This window comes from Amblyomma americanum, chromosome 3 (genome assembly GCF_052857255.1).
Source record: "Amblyomma americanum isolate KBUSLIRL-KWMA chromosome 3, ASM5285725v1, whole genome shotgun sequence".
NCBI lineage: Eukaryota > Metazoa > Arthropoda > Arachnida > Ixodida > Ixodidae > Amblyomma > Amblyomma americanum.
In genome coordinates, this window is record NC_135499.1 from 139,915,595 (window position 1) to 139,935,766 (window position 20,172).

At 50.1% G+C, this 20,172-nt stretch overlaps 1 protein-coding gene across 3 annotated transcripts in view; it reads right to left on the reverse strand.

The window, feature by feature from the left end:
• Positions 1–11,355, reverse strand: part of LOC144123360 (chitotriosidase-1-like) — a 28,244-nt gene extending 16,889 nt beyond the window's left edge. Inside the window, exons 1-3 of one of the 3 annotated variants that reach the window (XM_077656202.1) lie at positions 11,268–11,355; positions 2,662–2,901; positions 873–1,158 (exon numbers count right to left, since the gene is read on the reverse strand). In XM_077656202.1, coding sequence (XP_077512328.1) covers positions 873–1,158; positions 2,662–2,746 — 371 coding nt within the window. In that variant the 5' untranslated portion in view covers positions 2,747–2,901; positions 11,268–11,355. Of the gene's footprint in view, positions 1–872; positions 1,159–2,661; positions 3,014–8,028; positions 8,126–11,267 lie in introns of those variants that run through there. The other 2 variants (XM_077656201.1, XM_077656200.1) reach the window with 2 other exon arrangements.
• Positions 11,356–20,172: the final 8,817 nt, after the last annotated feature.

Consider the following 20,172-nt stretch of genomic DNA (forward strand, 5'->3'; position numbering starts at 1 on the left):
ACAAGGACAACTACATATGCGTCGCCAGGAAGTAGCGTAGTCGTTAGCACGCTCGGCTGCGGAATGGAAGGATGGTGGTTCGAATCCAATCGTGCGCCAAGTTTTTTTTTATGCGAAGCATAATAGGGACACTACTTAGCTCAACCATAGCCCAGCCTGGCGCGGCCGCGACCACCAAGGCTAACTCCCGCTCCTCCCGCTAGGGGCGCTGCAGCCGAGCACGTGGTCTGACGTCACGCCAGCTGTGGAGAAACGGGGCTCAACTCGCGCGGTCGCCGCGCGGCCGCGACCACCAAGGCTAACTCCCGCTCCTCCCGCTAGGGGCGCTGCAGCCGAGCACGTGGTCTGACGTCACGACAGCTGAGGAGAGACGGGGCTCAACTCGCGCGGTCGCCGCGCGGCCGCGACCACCAAGGCTAACTCCCGCTAGGGGCGCTGCAGCCGAGCACGTGGTCTGACGTCACGCCAGCTGTGGAGAAACGGGGCTCAATTCGCGCGGCCGCGACCACCAAGGCTAACTCCCGCTCCTCCAGGAGATTGCTAAGCAACGAAGAGACTAGCCTGACTTACGGGCAGGCGATACCGAATCCCTTCCACAAATCTATTATGCTTCGCTCCTAGGCTTAACTTTATCTAAGCCAGGCCATTTTTTCTTATCGAGTTGAAGAGCGTAACGGACGGACGGTATGACGTCACTTCCGTTGTCGTGACTTCCGGATGGCGATGTAACGGACGGACAGGAGCACGACCGGGAGTATGAGCCATTAAAGGCTTTCGCCTTAAAACGGGACTGCGGCCGCCGATTTCCCTCTGGAATCGGTACACTAACTTTACGGAAGAGGAAATTGTAGTCCGGCCCACGGTCAGGTCACCTCCATCTGCTGTCGGCGGCGGAGACCATAGACTTGAAGTTGGCGTCTCCCCCTCCCCCTCCGACGGAGATCATGAGCTTGAGGTCTGGCTTGCGCTTGCGCAGCGCGGCCAGTGCCGCCAGCGCCGTGGGACCCCCCAGCGGGTCCAGGTTGATGCTGCCGTCCTCCTCGACGGTGCCGAAGCCCATGATGATGTGGCTGCACAGCCCCACGTCCACCGACGCGATGGGCAGCGCGTCCGACGAATTGGCCGGCGCCACAAGGTAGCACACCTGCTGGAACGAGCCTGCGAGCAATGGTCCGACAACATCGACGACGCTCCTGTTGGGCGCATGACACTATGTTAGACAGCTGTCACTCCAAGCAGTGACGAAAGTTGGGCGAGTTGGTGTACGTTCATGATGAAAAAAATAGCGCAAAGAGAACACGAAGCGTGTTTTATCAAAAAACCCCAATTATGAGTTAGCGCTTGTCTGCGTCGTTCTTTCTGTCCTTCGTGTTCTTTTTGCGCTATTTTTTTCGCAATAAGCTGTCACTTCATTTTTTTTATTGTGTGTCCTTCATATAACCCCTCGAAAAATTCCACCTTTTGAACAAATCTATAGAAGTGGGGGTACGCTGCAAAGCATAAAGTGTTAAGAAAAGTGGGCGAGTCTATGGCACCAGAATGATTCTTAAATAAATGGCACCGTAACGTCATAACTTCGGCTCTCCAGAGGAACTACACGATATCGTGCACGGTTAATTTATAAGAGAGCTGCAATGCACCGCACGGGATCTGCGCTCCATTTTTGGATTACAGCCGCGTACACGCTGTATTGGGAAGACCGGATAGACGGGACCGAGTCGGAAGACCAGGACAAGTCCTCCTGACCCGCCTTATAGCAAGCTGTAGTGTACCACCGATTTTACCACACGCGTGATAGACAAGGCGGGGGTGGGGGTGGGGGGGTTCACTGCCGGAGAGTGTTCTTCCGCATGCCGGGTGGTGGTGGAGTTTATGCAAAGGCGGGATTGCAGTGGTCTGTCTGCAATTGCTCCGCTTCCACAGGGCCATCGTCTCCTCTAAAACCTGCGAGTGTTTTGTTCCTGTTCCAGTTCGCGATCACTCAGCTTACGCGATACGAAAATTATATCGTCCAACGGAGCGTTCAATCTCCTCAGGTTACACAGGAGCGTCTCACGCTCGTCGCAAAAACATGGGCACTCTAAGAGTAAATGATTCTGATCAACCACGACAGCAGTTAACGCACATAGGTGAGCTGATACTGTGGATCTTGCGCAGTCGGACCGGCGTATAGGCGAATTTCGTGCGCAGACCGTACAGGATAGTAGCTCTCACGCGCGACCTGCCTCGTGTGCCTCAAGGTAGGCGAGGGTGGTTTTATCACAACACCAAAAGCGCCGTCACATTGTGCTGCCAGTACGGAAACAATCCGTGTTACAAACATTTGTTCTATGGTCCACGGGTGAAAATGCCCGTAGATATTTTGGGAACGCTGAAACAACGAAAAATGTCCTTGCTTCCTGGAGGCGTTGCTTGACTTTAAGCGGTACTTTGTGCAGGTCGCGCAGGAATAAGAGAGCACACCATTCAATTCGTGGCTATATACCGGAATTGCTAAGAATTTTAATTTATTTGTGGCTTCCGTGTTCCGAGATCTGTGGAAACTATACATGTTAAATTCATCATCGACGGTAATATTCGGCCATGAAAGCCGTGCGTTGTTTTTGCATCAGTCAATTCTCATAGCTCGCAGTACGTGAAACGTGCCGGCCAGGTACTCACGTGCCAGATCCCATAGACAGCAGCACGTCGCAGCAGTCAGTGCCCAATGGTACAGCAGGGTAGGCGTTGGCAACAACAGCCTCATGTTGTCGACAAAGACCAGCGGCCCGCTTCTGCCGCTTCGGTGGTGGTGATTGGTCGAGCTGCTGCGAGGAATGAGAAAACACGGCCGCGCTCCGCTGTCCTCTGCGGCGGCACTCACGCGGGGACCGTCCCGGTCGAACCAGAGGGGGCGACAGGCTGGAAAAGAAGGAGGCGAGAAGTCTGCACCGCCAGCCATCGTCCCCGTAAGAATGCCACGAAAACGCGAGACAAGAAGGCGACGGCATGCATTGCGTGAAGCAGCCGCAGCTGCTGCAGGTTTGTCGGCCCAACGGGAGTAATAGGTCCCGAAGCACCGAGGGCGAGGCTGAAAGGAAGAGTAAATGAGAGGAGAAGGCAGTGACGGCTGACTGTCAGCGAGGGGTCGATGCTTTCCTGAGGTCCCCGTAGCCAAAGGGGTTGTTCGCGGCCGCCGTTTATATATGTAGTGGGACGAGCAAGAGAAAATGACTGAAAGAAAAGCGAGCCGCCACTGCCGGGATCGGGAGGAATTGCGCGTCGACGAGGTCAAGGGGCAAACAGTGGAGGTCGGCTGAGCAAAGACAAACTGACCGTGAAACGATATATAGTATGACGACGAGGAGATATTTGCACAGCGCTTTTGTGCGGACGCCGGCGGCCCGCGGCGGGTGAACGCTTTCGTGTGTCTGTGTGTTCCCGCACGAAGTGCACACGTAGGCACTGTTTATGCGCTTGATTTGGGGAATGGCACACTTAATAGTTTCGCCTTCGCGTTTTCCTCCTCTTGCATGCCGCTCACAACAGGTGTAGTGTTGGTGCAGTTAGCTTTTATGTCTGCCAGACGTTGTCAGTCGCAGAAGAATGGTGAGTTGGGCAAGTTGGATGTAGTTCATTTTGGCGGAAAATTCAGCGCGGAGGGGTGAAAGACACTGGAAGGGGGACAAAACAGTTACGCGCTCTTGTAAATGAAATTCACGTCGGGCTGACGCGAATATATGCAGAGTGCTTGGCCGGGAAGGGAAGTTCAGTTCTGGAAACTTTAACATACGATATTCGGACCGGCTCACGCTTATCACTGCGAATAAAAGCATGTATGAGGTGAGTTGAATTTACGATAAAGTTTTACGTGTCTCATGTGTTGATGATCTATTACAATTGGCTTCTTCTTGTGTCACGATAGCCGACATTACTACGTGGCTTGTTCGCTGGAAAGGAATAAGACGAAATACCGCAATTTTCGGTGCACTACAGTACGCAGACTAAGCATGCTTAAATGTAGAAGCTCTGTGCTTCGCGAACTATCTATAGGTGCGGACTAGACGGTACTACTTTTTTTTTTAGTGTCGCCGAATAGATGAAACTCTACACGCTCATTCCATTACGATGTTTTGCGATACTTACGCTTAATTTTCTGAGCTGATTGTACACCTGGCTGCTGCGGACTATAATCCATGGGCAGACAATCTAGTACAAAGAAATTAAGCAAAAATGGAGCCCTGCGGACTCTAGACCGAGGGCGGGCTGTACACAGTAAATTATAGTAATTCATTAATTCCCTCCGAAAGGCGCTGTTAAAGGATGTGGCTCGTCAGTTCTAGAAGTGGCATTGCATAATTACTTGCTGTTGGGCTAGTTGGTTCATCATAAAGTTGAAAGGCGCTCTTTCTGCCTCTGTGTCTTCCTGTGTTTGTTCCTTTGCTCCATTCAACTTTATGGCACTGCATGGATCACTGCTCGAGGATCAATGCGATGAGTTTTTCTTTTCGTGAAAGTGTAAGCGATAAATATGCGCTTCCAACCGTTGAGAGGAGGTTGTGTGAGTAGCCATGCTCTAGACCTGTCTCCTTTCCTGGCAGCCGCACGTGTGGCAACACAATGTAGCTTTCTTGAGAAGGAAAAACGTTACACGAAAACGTGTAGTTCCGGTGTCCACATTACTGCGCCGTTTCCTTTCGTCAAAAACCAATTTTCATTTTAATGAAGGCGAAATAGGATAGTCAAGTAAATATGCTAACAAGAATTATAGCTAACATTAAAAAAACTTTATGCGCTTTTTTTTTACCCAAAACTGCAAGCTGTAAAGAGGAACCATTACCGTTGCACGTGAAGCAATGTCTTCTTTTTTTTTTAAGAGAGAGACATATATGAAAATCCGAGAAAGAAGAACACTGTGCTAGATTACTCCAAAATAGATTCCCGCATTTTAATGAGAAAACGTAAAAGACAGCACAGATCGCACTTTTACACGAGAGAACTCACAAGAGAACCGAAGAGCTCTCTACAATTAAAAAAAAAAAGAACAGAAATGATGGAGGTGTAGTAATATCGGATGTCTAATACCACTGACTCGATTTTATTCAACCTATTCCTGACAGTACATCTAAACTTATGACGTCCTTTTTGAAAAGGACGGTTGCTGCCGTTTTGAAGTGAATGAAGGTGTAGCATAGCCTCTTGGATCCATGCAAAAAACTTTGTCGATGCATGCATTTCACTTGCGAAATCGGCTGATCATGGCACCACCTGTATTTCGTTTTGTAGTCCTTTTTTTTTCAAGCTTATAAAACCTCCGTTTATGGTGAGAGTGGTGTCTGTGATCAGAGCGTGGTACTGTGTCGATACAGGCCAACTTCACATTGCCCTCAGTTTCCCTCTAAGCACCCGCCTAACTAAATCGGGGGTTACCCTTACACATGAGCCGCACTGAAAGCAGCTAGAACAAATTCGTTCAGACGGCCTCGTGTAAATGTGGTCGTGCTTGTGATCGCGAAACTACGGTATTGTAGTGTTCGGGACCGCATCTGCCAGGATACGGCGACAAACGCGATATATCGAACAACCAGGCCATAAAACTAGGGCTGCGGGCTAGATTCAGGCGGGAACGCAGGCAGCAGGTGTCGGAGAATACAAAGAAAATCGTATACAGCTACAATTGCAGCCACAAGTCATATCGCAGCGTGAAGTAGAGGCACTCGTAAAGGGGCGATGCAGTCGGTAAGCTGCACGTCGTGGAATTAATTGCAGGCAACGACTTTATGACCAAAACCACACGCTGACCAATGAAGGAAACAATCAGTGCGCGCTGATAAAGCTTTTGAATTTTAGCCTCGTTCAGACAGAAAGCCCAGCCGAATTAAACTTACAGGCAATCTAAGCGGTAGCGTTTCCAGAATCTATACTCAGACCAAAGCATCGGTGAAAGAATAACATGTTCTTCCACCAGGGACCTAATCGATATTCAGGGACACTAGGTGGGTTAGTCCGGCGTATTCTCTGTTTCCGTGGCGTCTGTATTTATTTACTTGAATTTTTGGATCGCCTGCGGCTACGGCGATCGTCGTTATTGTCTGGGGGTGATAACAACGCCCATAGCTACTGAACACGGAGTCGAGGGTTCAATGATTCCGCACTGCTACGGAGAAAAGATGCGAAATACTTGCACCACTGCGTAGGCATGCTGTGATTACGGTGAGCGTTCTGTGTGTGTGTGTGTGGGGGGGGGGGGGGGGGGGGGAGTGCTACTAATGAAACTAAAGTAAAATAAATTGGGGCGTCTTTCATCACTCACGGTGTCTCGGCGACGGGTGTACGTCGAAGCGAAATTAATCACTATGACTTCGCCAAACTTGCCTGCCTTTCTTACAAAGGCGCTGAGTGCGTCAGAAGCGTTAGGACAGGGGACGCTGCAAGGGGTAACAACGATATCCCATGTATATATAGCACATACACCTTCGGCCCTTTGATAAGTGCTGCATTGATTATAGGATAACTTCGCATGTTTAACTGCTCCGTTTTCAATGTCTTCCCGCTACTGCTGTCGCGGCTTCGAGGAACAAAATCGCGACGTTTATCGCTGATCACAGCCGCCACTGATCATACAAAATAAGCAGCACTTTAGTGCGCAGTGATGGTATGACTGAACAGTTCTTTTTAAGAATGTAATCATCGCTGATGGCAGTTGAAGTAGATATACTTGGGGGCAACGATAATGACGGCTAACGTTGCATCTGCGATTATGTGCCGCAGATGGTCTTGAGAATGGGCGCATCAGAGGGAGGTGGTGATGCAGGGAGGAATGTTTGGTAGCTTTAAGTTTTTTTTTATTGCACTTCGCTCTCCATAGCTGCCAAAAATGGCGCTGGGTGGCCCGTTTTTGTAAGTACTTCCGCTGGAAGAGTGTTTCATCCTACACAAGACGATTGTCTCTGAGTGCCATCTGTATATTTTCATCTTTTAAAAATAAGAAAACGGCAGCCAGCGCATGTGTTCGTCTATTGTTTATTCATTTCTTTTCCGTTGATATTTGTCACTTTATACGAACCCGCCATGTGCTGCACACAAAACCTCTTTCTCTCTCTTTTCTTTTTCTTTTTTTTTTCAAAGTTCGGTGCAGCGCTTCAAAAAACTGCCTGCGGCGAGTTGAGAGTCGTGAATTTGTTCTGTCCTTCTCGGTCGTATCGTGTCTCGTGACACGGGCGATTGTAGCTTTGCTGTAGTTAGCGACTGCAGAAAAGCTAATCGAATGAATTATATCTGTAGTGCCCCTACAGAGAGTGCAGTATATACCTTCCAAGCCATATTGCCTTTGACCGAAACAGCCGTCCTAAGCCTTACACGCGCTGGGTAGACTGATTGTGCGACACGCGTTGGCTTGCCTTAACGGAGCGAAAAGTCCATAGACTACCCACTCTATATACTCTGTATTACGTATACCAGCAAGTGATTACACTATCCTCCATTAGCGTAAGCCCTGCGTCTTAGCGTGTTTTTTTTTTTTAAATCGCTGCGATGAAGTAAAACGCATTTTCTTTTCACTATCACCGCATTCTAACGGGATCGCGAGGAACCATGCAGAGAACACGAGGAGTGCCCGCATAACACGTACCACGCATGTACTACTCTGGCTCCTCGTTACCAGGTTAGAATGCGTTGATAATACGCCAAGCCACGCGCTCCCGTGTTCACTCTAACTGTGACCAAGGTAGTACACGATCGTTTTTGCGTTTCGCATCTACTGAAGCCGACTATAGGCAGGGGTCGAACCCGCGGCCACTTGTTTAGCATCAGAACGGCACGGCTTTTGAGTCACTGCGACGAGTTTGGCTCTGGTACACACAAACGTGAAGTACACCTGTTAGTTTTGAAGGACACTGCGTACACCTTCTGGGGCCTGCAGTCCCGCCCATGCAGTACACTCAGCGCTAACTCTAATTGCTGCACCTTTGTGATAAAGGGCCAAGGTTTCTCGCTGCATTGTGCTCAGAATGCGGGGAATAAAACGTATAGGCGCAAAGCAAAACTCACGCAATTTCTGGCTTGTCCACGCCACGTCCCTACTACGACGACGAATAGCGTGAAATGCAGCGCTGAAGCCTGTTTAGTGCACAGCTAGACCTTCAAAGGGTTCTCTTCACGCAACAAAGCAAAAATCACTGCGAAAAGCACTGTGCCTGCCCGCGAGCAATGCGTGTGTGGCATTGGGTTCGAATCAGCCGTTCACTCTTTTTGTTCTGTTATGTGCCTGGGCGTTTGTGAGCACATGTGGTCGAGTTCACGTACATTCATCCGCCCTGCTTCATACTACTGCTGAACGCATGTCATGCCTGGACTACTACTGAACACGCCTGCACTCATTTATTTACTCGCAGGATCTGGCCTTCTCTCTCCACTTTCACTTTAACCACGTAACATCGACAATGTAATCCAACAAAATGATTAAATGACCCGTAAAATTCCACGCGGCGTTCGGATGCACCGGAATCAGTCCGGAGCAGGACAGACGGTTGCATCGAACAGAGAAGATGCGAAATTATGAAGGTCACCGACCCGCAACGAAGTGGACGCACGAAAACAAAACAAAACAAAAAGAACAGTAATGAGTGGCCCGTAAATAATGCGCACTCACCGAAACAGCGGAAATCACGGAGTGCTCCGCGGCAGCATCTCCTCCGCGGGCCACTTTCACCGAACTCGGGAAGAAAAGCTGTAGATAAACAGCGCGTCCCTGCTCCCGGCCTCAAGCACAAACTATGCGGTCACGGTCATGGCTTCGAGATTAGACAGTCTCTCCCTCCTCCGCCCTTTCCCGTGTTGCCTTTTTGTTTTATTGTTGTTTTTGTTAACAACAAACATGACTAGAAAAGCTGAAGTATGACATCGAAAGGCCTTGGCCTTGCCCGAGGAAACGATGGTTTTCGGCCATCAGCGTGGCTTTTACCATCTGTGACGCACGAGCATCGGTGACCACTCCGCCTCTGGCTTTGAGACTCGAGTGGGGCTACTTTTTCCCTTCTTTTTTAAAGACTCGAGATACCGAATCAAGAAGCGGCGCGTTTTATCCTTCTTTGCTGCAAAAAAAAGTAACAACAAAAATACACAAGGACTGCCTCTTTTGATTAAAGCGTATCCAGCATGCCCTGAACCGAAATGAGTGCGCGACAATTGTTTAGCACATTTCTGTCATCCATTAGCCACAGACGAGCTGTCCAATTTAGCGAGTCGCCTGAATAGACGCGGAGTGACTAGTTGTAGATGCTTTAGTTCGGAAAAGATAAGCATCGTTTTTTTGAGAGCGAAAGCTCCACTTCATGACCAAAGCTGCAAAAGCATCGCTGAAGCCTTGAATAAATAAATAAATAAATAAATAAATAAATAAATAAATAAATAAATAAATAAATAAATATTGCCGTGACCGGAATTCGAACACGCCGTTACGTGAACAGATCAGCTTCGCTGGCCACTGCACGAGAGCACTATGCTATCGCCGCAGTTTTTTTTCCTTATTGCATGGAAATAGTGCCGAAAAGAAAAGTCTAAGCATGCTTACGCCACAAAACACCAGGCCACCTTACCCATGCATGACCCTCCTTCGAAAACATCAAACGTCTGGGAGGCACGCACATGCACCCAGATAGGGGAGCCAGCTAGGCGGCTCTTGCAGGGCAGCATATACTCCCCGCACCAAAGCGCAGTGTTCACGAAATAGATTTCGACGACCGTGGTGATTCGGCGCGGCGGTCCATCATGCGGCTCTTCCAGAGAGTAAATAGCACCAGCAACATAAACAGATCATATGACACAACACAGTTTTTCTTCACAGGCAAAAAACGGATACTGTAGAGTGTGATGTCAATGTCCTTCTTAAATGTTCGTTGTAAAATGTCCCATAAGAATATAGCATCAATGCACAGATTAAAACAATGGTCAATTGTCTCTGGTGTACTGCACAGGCGGCAGTTCACCGACCATGGCGCAAGCATTCCCTTAGCATGAAGCCATGCCTTCACAGGCAGCGTAGATGTGTGCAGATTAAAGAAGAATGTTTTTGCAGCAGAAGAAATGCGCATACGCCTAACACGTTTTAAAACACTGGTGTCAATGAATTCCGGAAAAGGTTGCCGATACAACGGTACAGGGAACAAATACTGTGTAAGTGTCTGAGTCATCTACCTTCTGGAGAGGCTATACAGGTAGTCTAAAGAAAAGCGCACAATTAGGAAATTGAAGGTGTCAGCAACTTCCTTAAGGAATCCCCGTAAAGGCCTCTCACGAGTGTGTCCCGTCGGTGCGAATAATAAAGGCAAATGAGCACTTAGATGCCTGATAAGCACAGCTACTAAAAAAGGGTGGTTTGCCGATTTGAAATAAAAAAAAAAGCGCGAAACAAGCTGATAATGATATGCCATCGCCGCAGCCGAACACGCCTCGTGTTAAACTGCAACCCAGCCTCGCGCTGTGCATTACGCATCGTTGTCTTTATCAACTTCCATCTGCGGCGTGAACAGATCAGATCGGCTTAACCTCGATCATAGCTTAACCCAGCAAAGCAAAACCATGAGCCACCCAGGCTAAAAACATGCTTTCTCACGTCTACTCGGTTTAACTAGGTTAAAACCATTCCAATTTTTTTTCTTTATTACTCCTGCAGTTCTTCATTTGTACAGCCGTTGTTATGGGATTCGATTGCTCAAAAGAACGTTAAAGCTAGGACTCCAATTATTATTTTTTTTCGGGGTGGTTTTCTTTTCCGTAAAGCGTTGGGAAGGTGGATAGAGGCGGTGGGGTCTCATCGAATATATTGTGAAGCCGGTTGGAGCAAGCTCTGCGCCTTGGGGTGGAAACTGCAATGAATTTGATTTTGGCCTCGTTTCGGCGTCATTGCTGCAATCAAGAACGGAAGATTCACTCTCTTTGTCTGGTTATCTCGTTCTCCTCGCTATGGCCTGAGCGTTCTGACCGGAAAAGAGTTCAGCAGGCTTCCATCCTATGAAAATGTATGCACCCTTATATTCGCTTCTGAGTAGGGGATGAACTAGACGATGGTTTCCGCTGCACATGCGTGGTTAGCGAAATGATAAAAAATGGGGAGGGGGGGGAAGGGTATTAAGGGCATGGCACAGTGTTGTAGCCTTCACTAGCTAGCAATGGGGGCGCTCTATGTGGGAGTCACTCCTTCGACTTCAAAAAAGGAGAAACAAACTTAAAATTTTTGCACGTCATCGCTTCGCTTGCTACGAAAGCGCATCGTAAGGGCAAAGACTCACATTTAGGATATATGTTCCTCCTGATGAGAAATTTCCGCACAACGCGTTGTTTGTCGCTTATTTCCCACCATTCTCTCCACGTTTCCGACCGTAGTTTACTTCAAATCGCATGTTGTTTTTGATGAAGCCCTGCTCTCAACAACGCAAGTGAGATTTTGACATGCATTCAGCGCTGACAGCTACCGCGCGACTGCCGAGCTCTGTTCGAGAGAGTTTTACAAACCAAAAAAAAAAAATAGAGCTGTTGAAGCCGTCAGCTTTTTTCGCGTCTCAATGGCATGGTTCTCTTTTACGGTTTGATTGCCGGTGACAGCTCGCGCCAAGTGATGTATATATAGTGCTTGCTATACACACCTTTTGCGTTTTTTTCAAGTTTTTTTTTGTTTTTTTTACCTGCCGGTGCAGCTACTGAGTGGGCTCCATGCAATGACTTTCACCTTCGTCATCATCTCTATTATAATTAGTTAGGCTACGTCAGATTTAGTACGTAATTTGGCAGGACAAAGGCATCTTCCATCGATCTTCAATCAACCGTGTCCTGCGCCAGCAAATTGGCTGATTTTTCTTCGCCACCTGACGCAATGTGTCTCCCGGCTGTTTTACCTTCCCTTATACTGCACTCTTACCCCAAGAGACCGTCTCGGTTAACCGTTACCCACGTTGAATTTTCAGCCCAATCGAATTTTTTGCTATCCGCTCGCTTATCACTAACTATAACTAGCGCTCTTATCCACGCTGCTATCGTTCTGTCTATCAGCGTTACCCCCACCATTTTTTCTTCTGCCGTTGCTCGCTGTGTTGCCATTAGTTGTTTCAAGGTTTCTCGTAAGCTTCCAACTTTTGGCATCATAGCATGCTACACACAACTGCTATATTTTTTCTTTTCAGGTATAATCGGTAAGCTGCCGATTATAAGTAGAAACAGCCTGCAAATTGCACTCCAACCCAATCTTATTCTCTCTGTAATTTCTTTCTGATGGTTCGGATCTGCAGCCACTACTTGCCTGTACAGATAGGTGCTGTCTTCGACTGCTTCCAGTAGCTCACTACCGATCGTAACCTCTTGTTTCTTTCCCAGAGTGCTTATCATTACTCATAATTTTCTTCCTACTGAATCTGTAAGCCCGTCGTTGAACTGGCTGCGGGCGTCCTTAATCGTGCCGTCCTCAATTAGTCAACTAAGATACTTAGCAGGACAGTGTTATCAGCACATCGAGGGTTATTCAGGTGTTCTCCACTATTTCTGCACCTCTTACACGTTCCGGCCTTACATCATTTCTGATTGGGATTGCCTCAGTCCACAAGTAGATGCGTATGATCGCTGTAGAGTCCAGGCAGGTATTTCCTACAGCATATTGCCACACTGCGAGCGCCGCCATGCGGCCGAGCGGCATGACTGGGCTCGTGTGGGAGCGAAGAAGAGGACGTTCCCGTTCGAACGCGCGCTGCTCGGTTTTCTGGCCTTCGGATTAACAAAAGCCCTTTTTTTCGTGCCGCCCTACGTTTGTCGGCGACATTTTGGTGGAGGTGCTGGGTATCGTTCCATGAACGCTCACCCCGAGGGCAACTCTGACGCTGATCAGCGACGCTTGGACACAACACCCGTCCACAAAGCGAGCCGCCGCCTGCGAGGCCTACAACCCGAGTTCGGCCAACTGACAGCGCCGGTAAGGGCCATGACATCCACCGCGGCTAGCCAGACAAGTCAGCACTCCGGGAGTGCCCCGCCATTTGTCCTTCACGCACCTCGATCGCCGCCACCGTTCCACGGGGACAGGTTCGAGGACGTCGAAGACTGGTTGGCCAGCTTTGACCGAGTGGCGAGTTTCAATGAGTGGGACGGCGAGCGCAAGCTGCGCAACGTCTACTTTGCGCTGCAGGACTCGGCCAAAACGTGGTTTGAGAACCACGAAGCTTCCTTTACCACCTGGGAGGCTTTTCGTCGAGAGCTGCTAGCGACATTTACCAGCAGCGAAAGAAAAGAGAAAGCGGAAATCGCCCTGCGCTCGAGATCACAGCAGCCTAACGAGGGCGTCGCGATGTTCATCGAGGACATGACGCAACTGTTCAACCGGGCCGACCCTGCTATGCCCGAAGCCCAGAAGGTACGACACTTAATGCGTGGCGTAAAAGAGCAGCTGTTTGCCGGACTGGTCCGTGACCCGCCACGAACAGTGTCCGACTTCACCAAGGAGGCAATGTGTATCGAGCGCTCTTTACAGGAACGGGGCGCCCACTTCGGACGTCAGGCTACTGTAGCAGCCTCTTCCCAGTCCCAGTACACGCCTACGTCGCTGCCCGCCGAGGACCTTCGGGAACTTGTAAGAAGCATGGTGCGCGAGGAACTGGCGAAACTTCGCTTTGAAGCTCCACAGGTCAGCGTCGCTGCCATTACGGACGTGGTCCGCGAAGAAATCCGACGAGTTGTGCAGCCACCCCCAGCTCCACACCCGGCGCCCTCCGTTATGACGTACAGCGAGGCGCTACGAAGTCCCGGGCCAGCGATGCGAGCCTTTTCCCCCATCGCTCCTGTGCAATACCTGCAGGAGCCAATCGCAACAGCACCCTCCGTGCGGCAGGAGTTCAGGCCCCCCGTGAGCAAAGCGCACGTTTGGCGTACGCCAAACAATCGGCCGCTCTGTTACCACTGCGGAGAGCCTGGCCATATCCTTCGCCACTGCCCCTACCGCAGGATGGGTTTAAGGGGGTTTTCACCTGACTCACCTCGACCACGCTACGGTGAAAGACCACGGGATATCGAACAGTACTTGGCTGAAAACGTGCAATCTTCGACCTCGCAGCGACGCCAGTCCCGATCGCCATCCCCAAGGCGGTTCTCTTCGCCAGGCCGCCCGTCATCCTCTGGCCAGTTCAGAGGTACGTCCCCACGCCGGGAAAACTGAAGACGGCGTCCTCTGGGGGTAGGACCGCCGCTGCCGCAGACAGTGAACAGCCTCCATCCGACGATTTTATGCGACGACCCCACCCGCCGACCTTAAAGATGATCCCACCGCCGACCTCACCGACAACCTCAGCGACGACCCCATCGACGACGGCACCAAAAACCTCGCCGACAAATTGTCAAACAATTGTTTCCGCCGCCGAAATTCTTGTTGCCGCCGATGGCTATGACGTATCTGCACTCGTCGATACCGGAGCCGACTTTTCTGTCATGAGTAGTAACCTAGCCGCAACCCTCAGAAAGGTTCTAACACCTTGGCATGGGCCGCAGATACGCACAGCTGGTTGCCATGTGGTAACGCCGGTTGGCGTCTGCACCAGCCGTATCAAGATCCGCGGTGCAACTTTCACAGGCTCCTTCGCCGTGCTACGAGAGTGCTCTAAAGAACTGATTCTCGGCATGGACTTCCTTAAAGAGTATGGGGCGGTCATCAACCTGCATGAGCAATTGGTATCGTTTTCGACACAGCGAGCCGTTGATACCGACCCCGAGCCGCACAGAGCACCATTACGCATCTCTGATGACCACACAACGATACCGCCGAGAGCAAGCAAGTTTGTCACAGTCCAGTGTGATACCAGCTCCGGTACTCGGGGCATTGCCGAAGCGAATATGTCGCTGCTACTGTCTCGGCAAGTTTGCGTTGCTCGCGCCCTTGTCGACCTTGTTCACGCGCGTACCACGCTCTTAGTGACAAACTTTAGTTGTGAACCCCAACATTTGACGAAAAACACGGTGATTGCCCATTTTGAAGAACTTGGCGAACATGCCGGCCAATGTGCCTTATCAACAACGGCTCCCGAAATAACCGAACAGGACACTGCAACAGCCATTAGGACCGACGTGAACCCTGACCTTCTGACCAATCAGAAACGCCGCGTGGAAAGCCTTATTGACTCTTTCCGCGACTGTTTTGCATCAACATCCAAGGTTCGCCAGACGCCAATAACTAAGCACCGTATTATCGTCGACAGTGACCAGAGACCGCTATGTCAGCGTCCTTATCGTGTTTCGTCGAAGGAGCGCGATGCTATCCGCCTCCAAGTTGCCGAAATGCTCCACGACGACGTCATACAACCATCGACGAGCCCCTGGGCGTCACCTGTTGTCCTCGTCGCAAAGAAGGACGGCAGCCTACGGTTCTGTGTAGATTATAGACGCCTCAATAACGTTACCAAAAAAAGATGTCTATCCACTGCCGCGCATTGATGACTCATTAGACCGCCTCCGCCATGCTACCTACTTTTCGTCACTCGACCTTCGTAGCGGTTATTGGCAAATCGAGGTCGACGAACGTGACCGAGAAAAGACCGCCTTCGTTACTCCTGACGGACTGTACGAATTTAAGGTGCTTCCTTTCGGCTTGTGTTCAGCCCCTGCGACGTTCCAACGTATGATGGACACCGTATTAACTGACCTGAAGTGGCAGTCCTGCCTTGTTTATCTCGACGACGTCGTGATTTTCTCCGACACGTTCGAGGAGCACCTGAAACGTTTGCGTGCCGTCTTCGAAGCAATTCGTTCTGCGGGTCTGTCTCTCAAGCCTGAAAAGTGCCACTTCGCATTTCGGGAGCTCAAGTTTCTTGGCCACATTGTGAGCGCTCAGGGCGTTAGCCCCGACCCAGAAAAGACCGCCGCCGTTGCTGCATTTCCCCAGCCAACAGATAAACGAAGCTTGCGGCGTTTCCTGGGGCTTTGCGCCTATTATCGGAGGTTCGTTCAAAACTTCTCCAAGCTCGCAGAGCCGCTGACTCGCCTGACAAAAGACTCTGAACCCTTTTTCTGGGGCCAAGATCAGGAAAAAGCTTTCATAGAGCTTAAGGCCCGGCTCCAATCTACGCCTATCCTTGCCCACTTCGACGAGCAGGCCGATACGGAACTGCACACAGATGCCAGCAATGTGGGCCTCGGTGCGGTGATTGTGCAGTGGCAAGACGGTGTGGAACGCGTGATCGCATACGCAAGTCGCACTTTGTCCCGTTCCGAAGTGAATTATTCCACAACGGAAAAGGAGTGTCTCGCTGTTGTGTGGGCAATCACAAAATTTCGCCCATACCTGTACGGCCGCCCGTTTCGAGTCGTCAGCGATCATCACTCCTTGTGCTGGCTTGCGAACCTCAAAGATCCATCGGGGCGACTTGCACGGTGGAGCCTTCGGTTGCAAGAGTTCGACGTCAGCATCGTGTATAAGTCGGGTCGGCAACATAGCGATGCAGACTGTCTCTCCCGAGCTCCTCTTCCGTGCCCACCAGATGAGTCCGACGACGATTCTGCTTTCCTCGGCGCTGTCACCACATCCGACCTTGCCCACCACCAGAGGGCCGACTGCGAACTGCTGCCTCTAATCGAGTACCTCGAAGGAACCGCTCCGTCTCCGCCCAGACTCTTCTCTCGCGGACTTTCGTCGTATTGCTTAATAGATGGAGTCCTCTACAAGAAAAACTACGGCCCGACCGAAACTGCGTATCTCCTCGTTGTCCCAACCGCACTTCGTCAGGAAGTTCTCGCTGCATGCCACGACGACATTTCTTCTGGCCACCTCGGTTTTTCCAGAACATTGGGACGCCTCCGCCACAAGTACTACTGGCCGCGGCTTGCTGCGGTCGTCCAACGCTACGTTCGAACCTGCCGTGAGTGTCAACGACGGAAGGTACCACCGACAAAACCGGCCGGCCTTCTGAAGCCAATTGATCCACCGCAAATCCCATTCCAACAAGTCGGCATGGACTTACTGGGCCCATTCCCGGTGTCCTCCATGGGAAACCGGTATATTGTTGTTGCCACGGACTACCTAAGCCGCTATTGTGAAACCAAGGCTCTTCCCCGTGGCACCGCGGCTGAAATTGCACAGTTCTTTGTTCACCACATCGTGCTTCGCCACGGCGCCCCCGTGGTTGTATTAACTGACCGGGGAACCGCGTTTACGTCGGCTCTTACACACGAGGTCCTCCGTCTTAGTGGCACCAGTCATAGAAAAACTACTGCTTACCATCCTCAAACGAATGGACTTACTGAGAGGCTGAACAAGACCATCACAGATATGATGTCTATGTATGTCGACGCTGACCATCGCAACTGGGACGAAATACTTCCCTACATCACGTTTGCGTACAACACCGCCCTCCAAGAAACGACGCGCTTCACTCCCTTCCGTTTGGTGTATGGACGAGATGCCCTGACCATGCTTGACGCCATGCTGCTCCCGGATTGTACCCCCTCGTCTGCCCCAGGCGCTGACCAATTCGTTCGCGATGCAGAAGCCGCTCGCCACCTTGCTCGACAACGCATTCGCCACCAGCAGACAACTGACGCCCGGCGTTACAACCTCCGCCACAGGGAGGTGATTTACCAACCCGGCGAGCACGTCTGGGTATGGAGCCCTATACGTGTGCGCGGTCGCTCTGAAAAGCTTCTGCGGCGCTACTTCGGTCCCTACGAGGTGCTACGTCAACTCAGCGATGTGAACTATGAAGTGTACCCGCAAGGAGTTGTCCGGTCTTCTCGCCCGCCCAAGTCTGAAGTCGTCCACGTGTCCCGCATGAAACCGTATTACGCCCGTTAGCCCCTCCCGGAGTTCACATTCAGTGCTGCCGCCACACGCCATCGCACTTTCGGTGTCTCCACACTCTTTGTCCCCCTTGCCGGAGGCACCGAGGCGATGCCTCTTGAAAGGAGGGGGGCAATGCCACACTGCGAGCGCCGCCATGCGGCCGAGCGGCATGACTGGGCTCGTGTGGGAGCGAAGAAGAGGACGTTCCCGTTCGAACGCGCGCTGCGGGGTTTTCTGGCCTTCGGATTAACAAAAGCCCTTTTTTTCGTGCCGCCCTACGTTTGTCGGCGACAATATTTACACGTAGTTCCTGCTTGCAATGCAGGTTACCCACTGCCTGTATGACTGCTGATATTTGAACTGAACGTAATGCTTTTTCGTCATGTATGCTTACACGCACGTAGATATCCCGCAATTTTTGATAACTCAGATGTTAAGTATAGTTTCCTTTATTTTCCCAGGTCTGTTGTTCAACTTAGTGTCACTTCAGTGACGGTAGCCTCATTCTGTCAATCGCAATGCTTTAGCATAATTCCTGCAGGATGAGGTTAACAGGACATTTAGTAAAGTGTACTGGGGACTGTAATGCTTGTTGTAGGTAGAAAAGAAAAGATAGAAAAATTTAGCACAACAGTCTCGTTCCTAATGTATTACAAATAATTGATTAATTGTAATAATTAACATTTTCATGAAAGTTTGTAATGTCTGAATGCTTATTGTAAGGTGTAACGTTCTCTGTAATCTAACTATTTTCTAAGTAATCGATTAGCAATAACCTGTAACATTTTTTCTTACAAAAACAAGTTGTTAAGGGTGGTATAACTTCGTGACCGTGGACTCGGTGGCAAACACTGGTGCAGCGCGGAATTCCCTGGCGTTAGAGCGACAACTGTCAAGCTGCGGAGAAGCCGCGCGCACGGGGGTGTCTGCACATACAAGTCCGAGCAGACAGCATCTGACTAGGCCCGTGCTCTGCTCCTCGCATTTCGCATATCCCCTCGACGGCACAACGGAATGTCATGCTTAGTGAGCTTGCGCTTTGTCCCCTCGGATCACGAACGACAACGCGTAGTACCTTGCGTAAGTCTTCGTTCTATAAGACTTTAGATACTCCTGGTGTCGCTACACTAACGTGTTCGCAAGGAAACGAATAAATGACGATGAAAACTTCGAGAAACAATAATAATAGTAATGATTGATTTTGGGGGAAAGGAAATGCCGCAGTATCTGTCTCACATATCGGCGGACACCTGAACCGCGCCGTAAAAGAAGAGATAAAGGAGGGAGTGAAAGAAGAAAGGAAGAAAGAGGTACCGTAGTGGAGGGCTCCGGAATAGTTTCGACCACCTGGCGATCTTTAACGTGCACTGACATCGCACAGCACACGGGCACCTTAGCGTTTCGCCTCCATCGAAACGCAGCCGCCGCGGTCGGCTTGGAACCCGGGTACTCTTGATCAGTAGCCGAACGCTCTAACCACTGAGCCACCGCGGCGGGTCGAGAAACAACTGCATGCAGGGGAGATAACCAACGTATGTACTGAAACAAATTAAATATCAAGCAAGCCGTACCAACACATTCTCATCCGTGTATATTCGCGGTATACGCTAATAAAAGATGGGTGCAAAAACGTAATTCTAATCGATTACTTAACTGCAATTGTTCAGTTACTTTTAATGGGCTGTAATTGAGCACTGAGATAAGTTAAATTTTTAAGATGAAGTAGCTGTAATTGTAATCGGTTGCTTGTTTCCTGTAAAATGTACAAGAGCGCTTATCAACAGGTTTTGATTAAATACATCTACGGAAAAGTTGCAGTTGTAGCATCTCGGTATTGATGTTGTCATAAATGATAAAAAATAGAACCCCCGTGCAGACGTACCACAGCTGCAGAAAATACGACCGACAGAACGAAAGAGAAGACATACTTCGGTGCTGGGCAATTAAGAAAATTCGGGTTAACTGAACAGAACTCAATTTTGCACTAGTAACAAGTAGAATGAACGTCTGCAGATCAGGACTGTCTCCACGCACAAACTGTAATTATAACAGTAATGATGACACGGCTTGATTTACTAAGCAGTATAGAAACCAGCCCTTGGCGAAACCGAACTTTTATGGGCACTGAGCCTTCATGACGTCATCGAGCGAGCTAAACCCGCCAGCTGCAGCAGGGGATCGACCTCAAGAGCTTTCTATTGTAGCCACCAGACGGCATCAGTTAGGTGAGCTGGCTGAGAGACCATGACTGAGACGCTGTTCTATATACAGAGCGCTTCTTTACAGGATTTACGTTTTTCGAAACTCGCCTGGTAAAATCGGGCGTTAATATTTTAGTTTTTTTTGCGTAATTTCTTGGCAATTTTTTTTCGCGTTATTTTTGCAGTAAAGGG